At 47.0% G+C, this 16,901-nt stretch overlaps 1 protein-coding gene across 5 annotated transcripts in view; it reads left to right on the forward strand.

The window, feature by feature from the left end:
- The window catches only part of DAAM2 (dishevelled associated activator of morphogenesis 2), a 249,283-nt gene that overhangs the window by 82,175 nt on the left and 150,207 nt on the right, over positions 1–16,901 (forward strand). For all 5 annotated transcript variants that reach the window (XM_069768319.1, XM_069768322.1, XM_069768318.1 and 2 more), the window contains exon 3: positions 4,341–4,430. In XM_069768319.1, the coding sequence (XP_069624420.1) occupies positions 4,341–4,430 (90 nt within the window). The remainder of the gene's footprint in view (positions 1–4,340; positions 4,431–16,901) is intronic.

Here is a 16,901-nt window from a genome sequence, read left to right on the forward strand (position 1 = left end):
CATACATGTACATATACCGGCTGATGATGGATCATACATGTACATATACAGACACCGGCTGATGACCGGATCATACATGTACATATACAGATACAGGCTGATGACCGGATCATACATGTACATATACAGATACAGGCTGATGACCGGATCATACATGTACAGATACCGGCTGATGACCGGATCATACATGTACATATACAGATACCGGCTGATGACCAGATCATACATGTACATATACAGATACCGGCTGATGACCGGATCATACATGTACATATACCGGCTGATGATGGATCATACATGTACATATACAGACACCGGCTGATGACCGGATCATACATGTACATATACAGATACAGGCTGATGACCGGATCATACATGTACATATACAGATACAGGCTGATGACCGGATCATACATGTATATATACAGACACCGGCTGATGACCGGATCATACATGTACATATACAGACACCGGCTGATGACCGGATCATACATGTACATATACAGACACCGGCTGATGACCGGATCATACATGTACATATACAGACACCGGCTGATGACCGGATCATACATGTACATATACAGATACCGGCTGATGACCGGATCATACATGTACATATACCGGCTGATGATGGATCATACATGTACATATACAGACACCAGCTGATGACCGGATCATACATGTACATATACAGATACAGGCTGATGACCGGATCATACATGTACATATACAGATACAGGCTGATGACCGGATCATACATGTACAGATACCGGCTGATGACCGGATCATACATGTACATATACAGATACCGGCTGATGACCAGATCATACATGTACATATACAGATACCGGCTGATGACCGGATCATACATGTACATATACCGGCTGATGATGGATCATACATGTACATATACAGACACCGGCTGATGACCGGATCATACATGTACATATACAGATACAGGCTGATGACCGGATCATACATGTACATATACAGACACCGGCTGATGACCGGATCATACATGTACATATACAGATACAGGCTGATGACCGGATCATACATGTACATATACAGATACAGGCTGATGACCGGATCATACATGTACATATACAGATACCGGCTGATGACCAGATCATACATGTACAGATACCGTCTGATGACCGGATCATACATGTACATATACAGATACCGGCTGATGACCGGATCATACATGTACATATACAGATACCGGCTGATGACCAGATCATACATGTACAGATACCGGCTGATGACCAGATCATACATGTACAGACACCGCCTGATGACCGGATCATACTTGTACATATACAGATACCGTCTGATGACCGGATCATACATGTACATATACCGGCTGATGACCGGATCACACATGTACATATACATATACCGGCTGATGACCGAATCACACATGTACATATACAGACACCGGCTGATGACCGGATCACACATGTACATATACATATACCGGCTGATGACCGAATCACACATGTACATATACAGACACCGGCTGATGACCGGATCACACATGTACATATACAGATACTGGCTGATGATGGATCATACATGTACATATACAGACACCGGCTGATGACCGGATCATACATGTACATATACAGACACCGGATAGAATTAAGGAGAACAACCCGGAGCATTTGATGAACCAAATATAAACAACGTTTATTCCATAATTGACTACATAAAAAACATACAGTTCAATAGCAATATAACATTAATAGGTAACAAGAGCAACATGACTGTCTATAGAATGCTGAGAAGAGCCCCCATCCCAACCCCACAAGTAGTACTCCACAGAATGGGAGCATACAAGCCCATCCCCCTCAGCAGTAGGGCCTAGTAAAGTGCTGAGTGCAAATAAACGGTCACAGAGAGACCTAGCCCAGGTAAGGCACCGAGTTCCCAAGCCACTGTCAAAACATCGGACCCCATCACATGACCACAGAAGTAAGGTGGCTGGTACTGGTGCAGAACTTACCGATCGCAGGGGGAGGGTGGGGAGACGGTCAGGAGGTAAACCCCGACGCGCGTTTCGCGGCAGCACCGTGCCGCTTTCTCAAGGGGATAACCACTTGCTGCCGAAAAGGACCTTAAAGTAGCCCCTGACCTAACCCACGTGATGTTTAGTAGCCAATCAGGGAGGCACTATCGGCGCATGCGCGTTGCGTCCGACAGGTCCTGGCAGTGGAGCGCGGCGTCACAGCAAGTGCGCACGCGCGGGGAGCGAAACAGCACCCCGGGCGTGCGCAACATGTACATATACAGACACCGGCTGATGACCGGATCACACATGTACATATACAGATACTGGCTGATGATGGATCATACATGTACATATACAGACACCGGCTGATGACCGGATCATACATGTACATATACCGGCTGATGACCGGATCACACATGTACATATACATATACCGGCTGATGACCGGATCACACATGTACATATACAGACACCGGCTGATGACCGGATCACACATGTACATATACAGATACTGGCTGATGATGGATCATACATGTACATATACAGACACCGGCTGATGACCGGATCATACATGTACATATACAGATACTGGCTGATGACCGGTCATACATGTACATATACAGACACCGGCTGATGACCGGATCATACATGTACATATACAGACACCGGCTGATGACCGGATCATACATGTACATATACAGACACCGGCTGATGACCGGATCATACATGTACATATACAGACACCGGCTGATGACCGGATCATACATGTACATATACAGATACTGGCTGATGATGGATCATACATGTACAGATACTGGCTGATGACCGGATCATACATGTACATATACAGACACCGGCTGATGACCGGATCACACATGTACATATACAGAAACTGGCTGATGACCGGATCATACATGTACATATACAGATACTGGCTGATGATGGATCATACATGTACATATACAGACACCGGCTGATGACCGGATCATACATGTACATATACAGACACCGGCTGATGATGGATCATACATGTACATATACAGATACTGGCTGATGACCGGATCATACATGTACATATACAGATACTGGCTGATGATGGATCATACATGTACATATACAGATACTGGCTGATGATGGATCATACATGTACAGATACTGGCTGATGACCGGATCATACATGTACAGATACTGGCTGATGACCGGATCATACATGTACATATACAGACACCGGCTGATGACCGGATCATACATGTACATATACAGACACCGGCTGATGACCGGATCATACATGTACATATACAGATACTGGCTGATGATGGATCATACATGTACAGATACTGGCTGATGACCGGATCATACATGTACAGATACTGGCTGATGACCGGATCATACATGTACATATACAGACACCGGCTGATGACCGGATCATACATGTACATATACAGACACCGGCTGATGACCGGATCATACATGTACAGATACTGGCTGATGATGGATCACACATGTACATATAGATAGTGGCTGCTTTCTGTCCCCTGGCAGCGCAGAGCTGCGCACTTCTGGAATACACGCGCTGCTCCGCAGTTCTCTCCTCTTGTGTACAATCATTTTTCGGAGCTGCAAACATGCAAACAACCCTTAGGTCGTGGTCTTCTTCGGAGCTCTGCGCCCCCCTCCATTCCTCTTGTACAAGTTCCCTGACCTCAGACAGCATTCCTTGGCTTATTTTAGATCTGGAATCTCACTCCGGGCCAGTAATCCTATGTAACAGGGGTATGGATGTTGTTTCACTTGTCTACCCCTTAAATTTGGGAATTCATCTTTTAAGCATTTCCATATGTTCGCTCGCTCAGCCGTAGCTTTATTTCCCCGTAATACAAAAAATGTCTTTACTATTCACTAGATAGTCAGCAAGCTGCAGCGAGGGCCTCTGGGACGACTGTACGTGTCGGCGGCTGGTACCCTGCGCAGGACGACATCCCCCGATTATCATCGCTTAAACCCATGTGCGGACTGATATCATAGGGGACCATATAGAACAATGGGGTCTCGATAGACTTGTCAACCATATGATATTATTTATCTCAGCATTTCTTGCACTGATACATTGTTACAAGTCATCAGCTGTAAGAGCAGGCGAGGTCACCATAGGTTCAGGGCTGAGGAATTTGTATATTATTGGTGAACCCCTTTAAGTTCACATCCATATTTTTCCAGCAGTGTGAAAAGTTTGGTGATTTACTGTAGTCAGGAAATAATTATTTTGGATGCTTTTACTCCTTATCGGGGGCTGCATCGCTGATTCGGTTTTCTTTTTGATTGACAGGATGAGCTGGACCTCACAGACAAGAACAGGGAGGCCATGTTTGCCCTCCCCCCAGAGAAGAAGTGGCAGATCTACTGCAGCAAGAAAAAGGTGGGTTCCCCGACTGTGCCATCGCCATCCAGCTGCCCATACGCATGAGATCCCACTGACCAGGACTCACTGATGTCTGAGAGTCGCGAGCGACCATCAGTGCATCCAATGTATGCTGCGGCTTGGCAGCAGCTGCCTGACTCTAGTCTCAATAGGAAATGCAATATTGCTGTAGGATTTACCACACTTTACTTTTATCATTCCTCCCTGCGCTAGAATATTATACTGCGATATTGTGCGCCATAAGCAGCCGTACCCACAGCCATACACACAGCCGTACCCACAACCATACACACAGCCGTACCCACAGCGATACACACAGCCGTACACACAGCCGTACACACAGCCGTACACACAGCCGTACACACAGCCGTACACACAGCCGTACACACAGCCATACACACAGCCATACACACAGCTGTACCCACAGTCGTACCCACAGCTGTACCCAGTCGTACACACAGCCGTACCCACAGTCATATACCTAGCTGTACCCACAGTCGTACACACAGCTGTACCCATAGTCGTACACACAGCCGTACCCACAGTCATATACCTAGCTGTACCCACAGCCGTACCCAGTCGTACACACAGCTGTACCCATAGTCGTACACACAGCCGTACCAACAGTCATATACCTAGCTGTACCCACAGTCGTACACACAGCTGTACCCATAGTCGTACACACAGCCGTACCCACAGTTGTATACAGCCATACACAGCTGTACCCACAGCCGTACCCAGCCATACACACAGCCGTACACACAGCCGTACACACATCTGAACCCACAGTCATACCCACAGCGGTACCCACAGCCGTGCCCACAGCCGTACCCAGTCGTATACAGCCATACACATAGCTGTACCCACAGCCATACACACAGCTGTACCCAGTCGTACACACAGCCATACCCACAGCCGTGACCACAGTCGTACCCACAGTTGTACACACAGCCGTACCCACAACCATACCCACAACCATACCCACAGCTGTACACACAGCCATGCCCACTGCCGTACCCACAGCCATGCCCACAGCCATACCCACAACCATACCCACAGCTGTACACAGCCATGCCCACTGCTGTACCCACAGCTGTACACACAGCCATACACAGCCGTACACACAGCTATACACAGCCGTACACACAGCCTACCCACAGCCGTACACACAGCCATACACACAACTATGCCCACAGCCATACCCACAGCCATACCCACAGTCATACACACAGTCATACACACAGCCGTACACACAGCTATACACAGCCGTACACACAGCCTACCCACAGCCATACACACAACTGTGCCCACAGCCATACCCACAGTCATACACACAGCCATACCCACAGCCGCCATCAGCTGCATCTCTAGAAGGAGGATCAGAGATTGTGATAGTAACCGCCAGTACAGGGAGGTCCCATCCTGCTCTGCTGTCTGACTGTATAACTCCCAGATCTCTGTGTCAGAGCGCTCTGTGTTCTGCCTGACCATGTTCTTCCCGGGGTCCGGCTCATACACCTGTGTATAGTGACCTGCTGCACTTGGTCCATGTCACCCACCTGTTATTCAGGGGAATTGCTTCCTGCCCCTGCAGGGATGGGTGCTGCACACAGGTCGCTCATTTCCTCCCCGGCCCATCAGGATCCTTTCATGTTCTGCCATGACAGTCCGGCCATCCGACTCTCCCAGGCAGGGCGCCAACCAGTGGAGCTGGTGAAACCATTGTGAGTGATTATCCGCCTACATCGTGTTCTCGTGTCCCTCCATCATCCTTATAACTTCCGGCTGTCAACACCTGGACACACGCCACCGCAGCCCACTGTTATTCCAGGTGCCCACCCTCACAGAGCGGGCAACAGTCCATCACGGCTCCGGCAGCCAGAGTGCCTCACAGCCGGGCACATCTCATATACCCAGGTTATACCGGCTGTACATATATAATTATATACAGGAGATGCCCAGGTTATACCAGCTGTACATATATAATTATATACAGGAGATGCCCAGGTTATACCAGCTGTACATATATAACTATATACAGGAGATGTCCAGGTTATACCAGCTGTACATATATAATTATATACAGGGGATGCCCAGGTTATACCGGCTGTACATATATAATTATATACAGGAGATGTCCAGGTTATACCAGCTGTACATATATAATTATATACAGGAGATGTCCAGGTTATACCAGCGGTATATATATATACAGGAGATGCCAAGGTTATACCAGCTGTACATATTGTAGGGATTTCACTCACTCAGGTGCGACGGCTGACACGCAGGAGGCATGTTCCTTTAAAAGTTCACAGGGTTTATTACTTCATAAACCACATGGCAAAATAACAGCAAACAAATAGCCTTTAGCTCAGGAAAAGAAAACAAAGTGTCCAGTCCATCCGGCTCAGTCCTGGAGCCTGTACACACTCAGGAGGGTTTCACCCCCACACATCTCTGCTGTGTTAAGCATTAGCCTGTCTTATATAGAGCTAACCCCACCCAGGAACCCATCACATGATTAGCCATGTGGTCTGACATCACCACAGGTCCTGAAACACATATACATATATATATATATATATATATATATATATATATATATATACAGGTCCTTCTCAAAAAATTAGCATATAGTGTTAAATTTCATTATTTACCATAATGTAATGATTACAATTAAACTTTCATATATTATAGATTCATTATCCACCAACTGAAATTTGTCAGGTCTTTTATTGTTTTAATACTGATGATTTTGGCATACAACTCCTGATAACCCAAAAAACCTGTCTCAATAAATTAGCATATCAAGAAAAGGTTCTCTAAACGACCTATTACCCTAATCTTCTGAATCAACTAATTAACTCTAAACACATGCAAAAGATACCTGAGGCTTTTATAAACTCCCTGCCTGGTTCATTACTCAAAACCCCCATCATGGGTAAGACTAGCGACCTGACAGATGTCAAGAAGGCCATCATTGACACCCTCAAGCAAGAGGGTAAGACCCAGAAAGAAATTTCTCAACAAATAGGCTGTTCCCAGAGTGCTGTATCAAGGCACCTCCATGGTAAGTCTGTTGGAAGGAAACAATGTGGCAGAAAACGCTGTACAACGAGAAGAGGAGACCGGACCCTGAGGAAGATTGTGGAGAAGGACCGATTCCAGACCTTGGGGAACCTGAGGAAGCAGTGGACTGAGTCTGGTGTGGAAACATCCAGAGCCACCGTGCACAGGCGTGTGCAGGAAATGGGTTACAGGTGCCGCATTCCCCAGGTAAAGCCACTTTTGAACCATAAACAGCGGCAGAGGCGCCTGACCTGGGCTACAGAGAAGCAGCACTGGACTGTTGCTAAGTGGTCCCAAGTACTTTTTTCTGATGAAAGCAAATTTTGCATGTCATTCGGAAATCAAGGTGCCAGAGTCTGGAGGAAGACTGGGGAGAAGGAAATGCCAAAATGCCTGAAGTCCAGTGTCAAGTACCCACAGTCAGTGATGGTGTGGGGTGCCATGTCAGCTGCTGGTGTTGGTCCACTGTGTTTCATCAAGGGCAGGGTCAATGCAGCTAGCTATCAGGAGATTTTGGAGCACTTCATGCTTCCATCGGCTGAAATGCTTTATGGAGATGAAGATTTCATTTTTCAGCACGACCTGGCACCTGCTCACAGTGCCAAAACCACTGGTAAATGGTTTACTGACCATGGTATTACTGTGCTCTATTGGCCTGCCAACTCTCCTGACCTGAACCCCATATAGAATCTGTGGGATATTGTGAAGAGAAAGTTGAGAGACGCAAGACCCAACACTCTGGATGAGCTTAAGGCCGCTATTGAAGCATCCTGGGCCTCCATAACATCTCAGCAGTGTCACAGGCTGATTGCCTCCATGCCACGCCGCATTGAAGCAGTCATTTCTGCCAAAGGATTCCCCACCAAGTATTGAGTGCATAACTGAACATTATTATTTGATGGTTTTTTTGTTTGTTATTAAAAAACACTTTTATTTGATTGGATGGGTGAAATATGCTAATTTATTGAGACAGGTTTTTTGGGTTATCAGGAGTTGTATGCCAAAATCATCAGTATTAAAACAATAAAAGACCTGACAAATTTCAGTTGGTGGATAATGAATCTATAATATATGAAAGTTTAATTGTAATCATTACATTATGGTAAATAATGAAATTTAACACTATATGCTAATTTTTTGAGAAGGACCTGTATATATATATATATATATACACACATGGTGTATGCTGTTCAGCATCGGCAGCAGGGCGTGGGAGCGCCGCTGACCCCACACCATTACACAGGACACACAGGCCATCCTTAAGTGTGACGGCTCCTGCAACCAGCCTTCCTCCACCCGGGACACAGAGGCCTAATACTGGCCCTATTACAAGGTTATGCTTTAGAGGAATTGGTCACCTACCTTCTACTATTGCCACTCTTGTCTATTTGTATCAAAGGATCAGAGTAACCCCATGAATAAGACCCAGGAGGGTCGAAACGTTGGGTTTCTGTCTGCCTATATATTTCTGTCTACAAAAATCTGTGGCAACTTTTTATTTCTTTGTTTGAATAAACCTGGCATATACCTTTCTTTGCATCATACCAGTATTGTGTGCGGTAATTTTTCTCTATTTTGATTGACTGGACCACACGGTCTGTTTTACCAGCACCTTCTTGTCCCTGACCTGAGTGCACACCATTATCCCTGTATATCAGGATAGCGTGTGGCATAGTCCAGGATGACTAATATATACTGATGGCCCCGGGCTGATTTAACTAAGGGACCGACCAAGTCCATGGCAATTCTCTCGAACGGCACCTCAATAATGGGCAGTGGCACAAGGGGGTTCCGGAAATGAGGAGTGGGAGCAGTTAGCTGACATGTAGGGCAGGACCTGCAATAGTTCACTATTTCCCGGTAACACACAGGCCAATAGAACCTCTGCACAACCCGTTCCTGCATTTTTTTTCACCCCTAGGTGTCCACCCAAGATGTGTGAATGGGCCATGTCCAACACCTTCCGTCTATATGGACCCGGCACTACCAACTGCTCTACCAACTCCTCCCTTATTTTCGTGACCCGGTACAACAACTCCCCCCTCAACAGAAAATGGGGAAATCTTGTGTCTGCCCCCGGCTCCTGTACCACCCCGTTAATAACTGTGACATTATTAAAGGCTTCCCTCAGAGTGGGGTCCCTATGTTGGGCAGTCCCAAAATTTTCACCGGTAACCTCTAACTCCAGAATGTCAGATGCCGGGGACACTTCCTCCTCATCCCCAACCAGAACACAAAAGGGAAACCTGTCTGTCTCTGGGTGTGGCGACACCCTTCCAGGGTTCATTGGTTCCCTACTCTTGCTAGGGAGCTCAGAACCTTTCCCCCACAAATCCCAAAACAAACAGAAATCCCGGCCAATAATTATAGGGTGCAACAAGTCCTGAACCACGCCGACTATGTGGGACTCAGTTCCACATGCCGTTTCAATGTCCACCCTGGCCATAGGGTAGTCCTTTGCATCACCATGTATGCATCGCACTCCGACCTTCTTTCCCGGGAGCAGGTGGAGAGGAAAAGTGGCCCTCACCAGGGTCACTAGGCTCCCCGAGTCTAACAGTGCCGTTACTGCTCGACCGTTCACCTTTACGGGACACGCTTGAGGTCCCTCGTTGGGCGGAGAGTTCACACTGCAGGCTGGATACGCATAGTATAAACAACGGCGTCCCATGCTGCAGTCCATCTGCTCAGTGGTCTGGGAACAACGGGCAGCTATATGTCCTGGCCCGTGGCACCTCCAACAAATAATATCACCCGTAGGGACCTTGGGCACCACCTCCCCCGCCCTTTGTGACCTTGGATGCACCACCCCTTTTTGGGACTCGGCTCCCTTCTGGGACCCCCAGTACGGCATGGGCTGCCTCCCGGAGGAGCCTTCCAACCCTTGGTATCTCTCAACCAGTCCGATCAGCTCGTCGGCATTCTGGGGATCACCCTGGGCAACCCAAGACTGTATAGGCCTCGGGAGGGAATGGACAAACCGATCCATCATCACCCGTTCTACCATCTGTGCAGCTGTAGATGACTCTGGCTGTAGCCATTTCTGGACCAGGTGCAACAGGTCAAACATTTGGGAACGAGGTGGTTTGTCCCGGTGATAGGCCCAGCAGTGAACTCGCTGTGCCCTGACAGTCAGTGTCACCCCCAAACCTGCGAGAATCTCAACTTTCAATTTGTGATACTCTTTGGCATCCTGCAAGGTCAAATCATAGTACGCCTTCTGGGGTTCTCCTGTCAGGTATGGCGCCAGTACCTCTGCCCACTGCTCTGGCGGAAGTTTTTCCCTCTCAGCGACCCTCTCAAACACCGTCAGGAAGGCCTCAACATCATCCCCGGGAGTCATTTTCTGCAATGCGCGTCTTACCGTCTTCCGGATGTGGGTGTCATCAGCCAGACCTGGGGTTGGGGCGCTCGTCCTGCCCTGGATGGCGGTTGCCAGAAGCTGCATCTGCTGCCGTTGCTGCTGCTGGCTCTGTTGTATCTGCTGCTGGCTCTGTTGTATCTGCTGCATCAACAGCCTGTTGGTCTCTTGCTGCCGTTGCTCCTGCTGTGACTGCAACTGGATCAAGTTTTTCTGCAGGTCCTCCATTTTCCCCGGCAATGCTTGCTGGCTTACAACAGACTTGACCCAGGACATTCAATAATAGACTTACGTCTTCCGCTGGGAACTCTGCCCGCACGTCTACCACGAATTGTAGGGATTTCACTCACTCAGGTGCGACGGCTGACACGCAGGAGGCATGTTCCTTTAAAAGTTCGCAGGGTTTATTACTTCATAAACCACATGGCAAAATAACAGCAAACAAATAGCCTTTAGCTCAGGAAAAGAAAACAAAGTGTCCAGTTCAACAGGCTCAGTCCTGGAGCCTGTACACACTCAGGAGGGTTTCACCTCCACACATCTCTGCTGTGTTAAGCATTAGCCTGTCTTATATAGAGCTAACCACACCCAGTAACCCATCACATGATTAGCCATGTGGTCTGACATCACCACAGGTCCTGAAACGCATATATATACATGGTTATGTACAACAAAGAAATACTCCGGGCTACATTACAGCAACAAGGCACATATGTGCCACATACCTCCCATCGACTACACACCCTTTAGCCATGCTACAATATATAATTATATACAGGAGATGCCCAGGTTATACCAGCTGTACATATATAATTATATACAGGAGATACCCAGGTTATACCAGCTGTACATATATAATTATATACAGGAGATGCCCAGGTTATGCCAGCTGTACATATATAATTATATACAGGAGATGCCCAGGTTATACCGGCTGTATATATATAATTATATACAGGAGATGCCCGGGTTATACCGGCTGTACATATATAATTATATACAGGAGATGCCCAGGTTATACCGGCTGTACATATATAATTATATACAGGAGATGTCCAGGTTATACCAGCTGTACATATATAATTATATACAGGAGATACCCAGGTTATACCAGCTGTACATATATAATTATATACAGGAGATGCCCAGGTTATACCGGCTGTACATATATAATTATATACAGGAGATGTCCAGGTTATACCAGCTGTACATATATAATTATATACAGGAGATGCCCAGGTTATACCGGCTGTACATATATAATTATATACAGGAGATGCCCAGGTTATACCGGCTGTACATATATAATTATATACAGGAGATGTCCAGGTTATACCAGCTGTACATATATAATTATATACAGGAGATGGCCAGGTTATACCGGCTGTACATATATAATTATATACAGGAGATGCCCAGGTTATACCGGCTGTACATATATAATTATATACAGGAGATGCCCAGGTTATACCGGCTGTACATATATCATTATATACAGGAGATACCCAGGTTATACCGGCTATACATATATAATTATATACAGGAGATGCACAGGTTATGCCAGCTGTACATATATAATTATATACAGGAGCTACCCAGGTTATACCGGCTGTACATATATAATTATATACAGGAGACGCCCAGGTTATGCCAGCTGTACATATATAATTATATACAGGAGATGCCCAGGTTATACCGGCTGTACATATATAATTATATACAGGAGATGCCCAGGTTATACCAGCTGTACATATATAATTATATACAGGAGATGCCCAGGTTATACCAGCTGTACATATATAATTATATACAGGAGATGCCCAGGTTATACCGGCTGTACATATATAATTATATACAGGAGATACCCAGGTTATACCGGCTGTACATATATAATTATATACAGGAGATGCCCAGGTTATACCAGCTGTACATATATAATTATATACAGGAGATGCCCAGGTTATACCGGCTGTACATATATAATTATATACAGGAGATGCCCAGGTTATACCAGCTGTACATATATAATTATATACAGGAGATGCCCAGGTTATACCAGCTGTACATATATAATTATATACAGGAGATGCCCAGGTTATACCGGCTGTACATATATAATTATATACAGGAGATGCCCAGGTTATGCCAGCGGTGTATATATAATTATATACAGGAGATACCCAGGTTATACCAGCTGTACATATATAATTATATACAGGAGATGCCCAGGTTATACCGGCTGTACATATATAATTATATACAGGAGATGCCCAGGTTATGCCAGCGGTGTATATATAATTATATACAGGAGACGCCCAGGTTATACCAGCTGTACATATATAATTATATACAGGAGATACCCAGGTTATACCGGCTGTATATATATAATTATATACAGGAGATACCCAGGTTATACCAGCTGTACATATATAATTATATACAGGAGGTACCCAGGTTATACCGGCTGTACATATATAATTATATACAGGAGACGCCCAGGTTATACCGGCTGTACATATATAATTATATACAGGAGACGCCCAGGTTATGCCAGCTGTACATATATAATTATATACAGGAGACGCCCAGGTTATGCCAGCTGTACATATATAATTATATACAGGAGATACCCAGGTTATGCCAGCATGATGCCGATGACTCTGGGCTGGTGACGGGAATGTCTTGTCCTCGGGATGTTCTCTCTCGCTGATTGTGATGATTCCCATGTTGTTAATTGCAGATTGCCGGCCGGAGACCATGATCTGCTCTGTGTTTTGTGTCAATTCCCCCGTCCTCTGCCGCCGCTCCAGGGGGCGATGGATCCGCAGATTCTGCATTTATCCTTCAGATGCCGCCCCTCATGGCTGCCCAGTGGGGGTCCCAGGGCAGAACAGTGAGGGCCCCTCCTTGTGTCTGTGATAGAAGCTGCTTAATGCTGTGGAGGTGGCCCCTAGCCGATTGCACCAATGCTATGTCCGCCCCATGGCTTCCTATAATAGTCACCCGGGACTGATATTTAGGGGACTGGCTCTCCAGTCACCTCCAGAGCTGCAATCATGATTCTGCTGTCAGCCAGGACTAGCAGATGACCTGAGGCCCATAATGCATTGCTCTCTGGCATCATCCATTGGTAGTTGGTGTAATCTTTCTTGGTTTCCAGTATCCCCAGTAATACTACCACTGCTCCAGCAGGGGGAGCACTGACAGTGAGCTCCTTGAATGCTGCTTCGGTCATGACTGGAGTATAAGGTGCGATCTAAGTCAAGATCAAGACCAAATAAATATAGAAATAGAGTTGCAATAGCAGACATAACCTGTGGACACATGGGGCGCTGTTTTGCTTTTTTAACAGTCATGTTCTTCTAAACTTTGACAACTCCTTTAAGAAGACTAATGTCAGAGCGGTGGTCACAGCTCCACCCCCGATCTGTAATAGATGACCTCTAGTAATAGGTATAATTAAAGGGGGGCTCCATCTAAGATCTCCCTCTAACTCTTTTCCTGTTTTGAGGCTGCACCCCTCACAAATACTTGATACAATCACAACTTTTTGAAAACTTTTTTTTTTTTGCTAAAAGGCGACTTTTTGGGCTAATGTAGATAATTATGTCGTATTGGAGGTGCACGCTGCTGTGCGCCCCCATAACTGGCTGTTATGCTGGGGGGAGCCTCAGTGTAAACGGTTCTTCTACCTGCAGCGCCACCAGTGGTGAGACAGAGCATTGCAGGACCTTGGTTTGACCATCTAGTCATTTCTATGAGCGACAGGTGACAGTCCCTGTGCATTCCACATGATCTATAGCGCCCCCTGCTGTCAGCTCCTGTGGTTGCAGGTTCCAGATTTTCTGTGCTTCGTTCCCGGAGCAGATATTGAATATAAACCTTATAAAGATTCCTATTAGCCTCCTGTGATGTGGGACATGGAGCCGCCATTACAGCCCGGGGCCCTAATAGGGTCCATACCGGAAGCATGTGGCTCCGATGGGGGGCAAATACTTCTCAGACACGAGGTCAGGAAAACGTGGACCTCACCCCCTCACTCTTCTTTCATCAGGTCGCACTTTTAGCTTTTCGGAGATGAAAAATTGAGATTTTGATGAAAGCAGAATAATGGGGAACAGCAGCGGCGCAGTCAGGATGGGAGATAAATGACGAGGGGAATTAAAGGAAGAAAATTAGAAATTATCATGGGCTGAAGTGCAAGCCCTTGAGTCTCCCAACGTATCTGCCGGCCCACCTAATGCCCACAGGGTGGTTTCCCCTTAGGGTCATGAATGGCGACTGTTCTGTGCTGGGGGATACTTGGTTCCAGCCGCGGATTAACCCTTGCACGCTCCAGTGTATAGGTGCTGCAGTGTACTGGGGTTCCAGTGTACAGGGGCTCCAGTGTACAGGCGCTCCAGTGTACAGGGGCTCCAGTGTACAGGGGCTCCAGTGTACAGGGGCTCCAGTGTACAGGCGCTCCAGTGTACAGGGGCTCCAGTGTACAGGCGCTCCAGTGTACAGGGGCTCCAGTGTACAGGGGCTCCAGTGTACAGGGGCTCCAGTGTACAGGCGCTCCAGTGTACAGGCGCTCCAGTGTACAGGGGCTCCAGTGTACAGGGGCTCCAGTGTACAGGCGCTCCAGTGTACAGGGGCTCCAGTGTACAGGGGCTCCAGTGTACAGGCGCTCCAGTGTACAGGGGCTCCAGTGTACAGGCGCTCCAGTGTACAGGGGATCCAGTGTACAGGCGCTCCAGTGTACAGGGGCTCCAGTGTACAGGTACTCCACTGTACTGGGGCTCCAGTGTACAGGCGACAGTACTCAGCTCAGCAGACAGTATCACACAGGAGAGGGTTAGATACATGGCTCAGCAGACAGTATCACACAGGAGAGGGTTAGATACATGGCTCAGCAGACAGTATCACACAGGATAGGATTAGATACACGGCTCAGCAGACAGTATCACACAGGATAGGATTAGATACACAGCTCAGCAGACAGTATCACACAGGAGAGGATTAGATGCACAGCTCAGCAGACAGTATCACACAGGAGAGGATTAGATGCACAGCTCAGCAGACAGTATCACACAGGTGAGGATTAGATGCACAGCTCAGCAGACAGTATCACACAGGAGAGGATTAGATACACATCTCAGCAGACAGTATCACACAGGATAGGATTAGATGCACAGCTCAGCAGACAGTATCACACAGGAGAGGGTTAGATACACGGCTCAGCAGTCAGTATCACACAGGATAGGATTAGATACACGGCTCAGCAGACAGTATCACACAGGATAGGATTAGATACACGGCTCAGCAGACAGTATCACACAGGAGAGGATTAGATACACGGCTCAGCAGTCAGTATCACAGAGGATAGGATTAGATGCACAGCTCAGCAGACAGTATCACACAGGAGAGGATTAGATGCACGGCTCAGCAGACAGTATCACACAGGAGAGGGTTAGATACACGGCTCAGCAGACAGTATCACACAGGAGAGGATTAGATACACAGCTCAGCAGACAGTATCACACAGGAGAGGATTAGATACATGGCTCAGCAGACAGTATCACACAGGATAGGATTAGATACACAGCTCAGCAGACAGTATCACACAGGAGAGGGTTAGATACACGGCTCAGCAGACAGTATCACACAGGATAGGATTAGATACACAGCTCAGCAGACAGTATCACACAGGAGAGGGTTAGATACACGGCTCAGCAGACAGTATCACACAGGAGAGGATTAGATACACGGCTCAGCAGTCAGTATCACACAGGAGAGGGTTAGATATGTCATTGATCTGAATGCCTTCCATTGGTGTTACATAATGGGGGGAGTATGCAGTAAAGTTCCCACAAGGTTTCACAGATATTTTGCAGGTTCAGATCAGGGGCTTCTGTGGGGGCGGGGAACCCGGAGGTCGGTCAGAGGTGGTCCTGTCCCCTCAACTATTAAGTGAGAAAAACATAAGACCCTGACTCCCCTCCTGGGTCAGAAAAAGGACATTATGAGAAGGGAAAAACACAGGACCCTTCTGTTGT

This window comes from Ranitomeya imitator, chromosome 5, assembly GCF_032444005.1.
Source record: "Ranitomeya imitator isolate aRanImi1 chromosome 5, aRanImi1.pri, whole genome shotgun sequence".
NCBI classification, from domain to species: domain Eukaryota; kingdom Metazoa; phylum Chordata; class Amphibia; order Anura; family Dendrobatidae; genus Ranitomeya; species Ranitomeya imitator.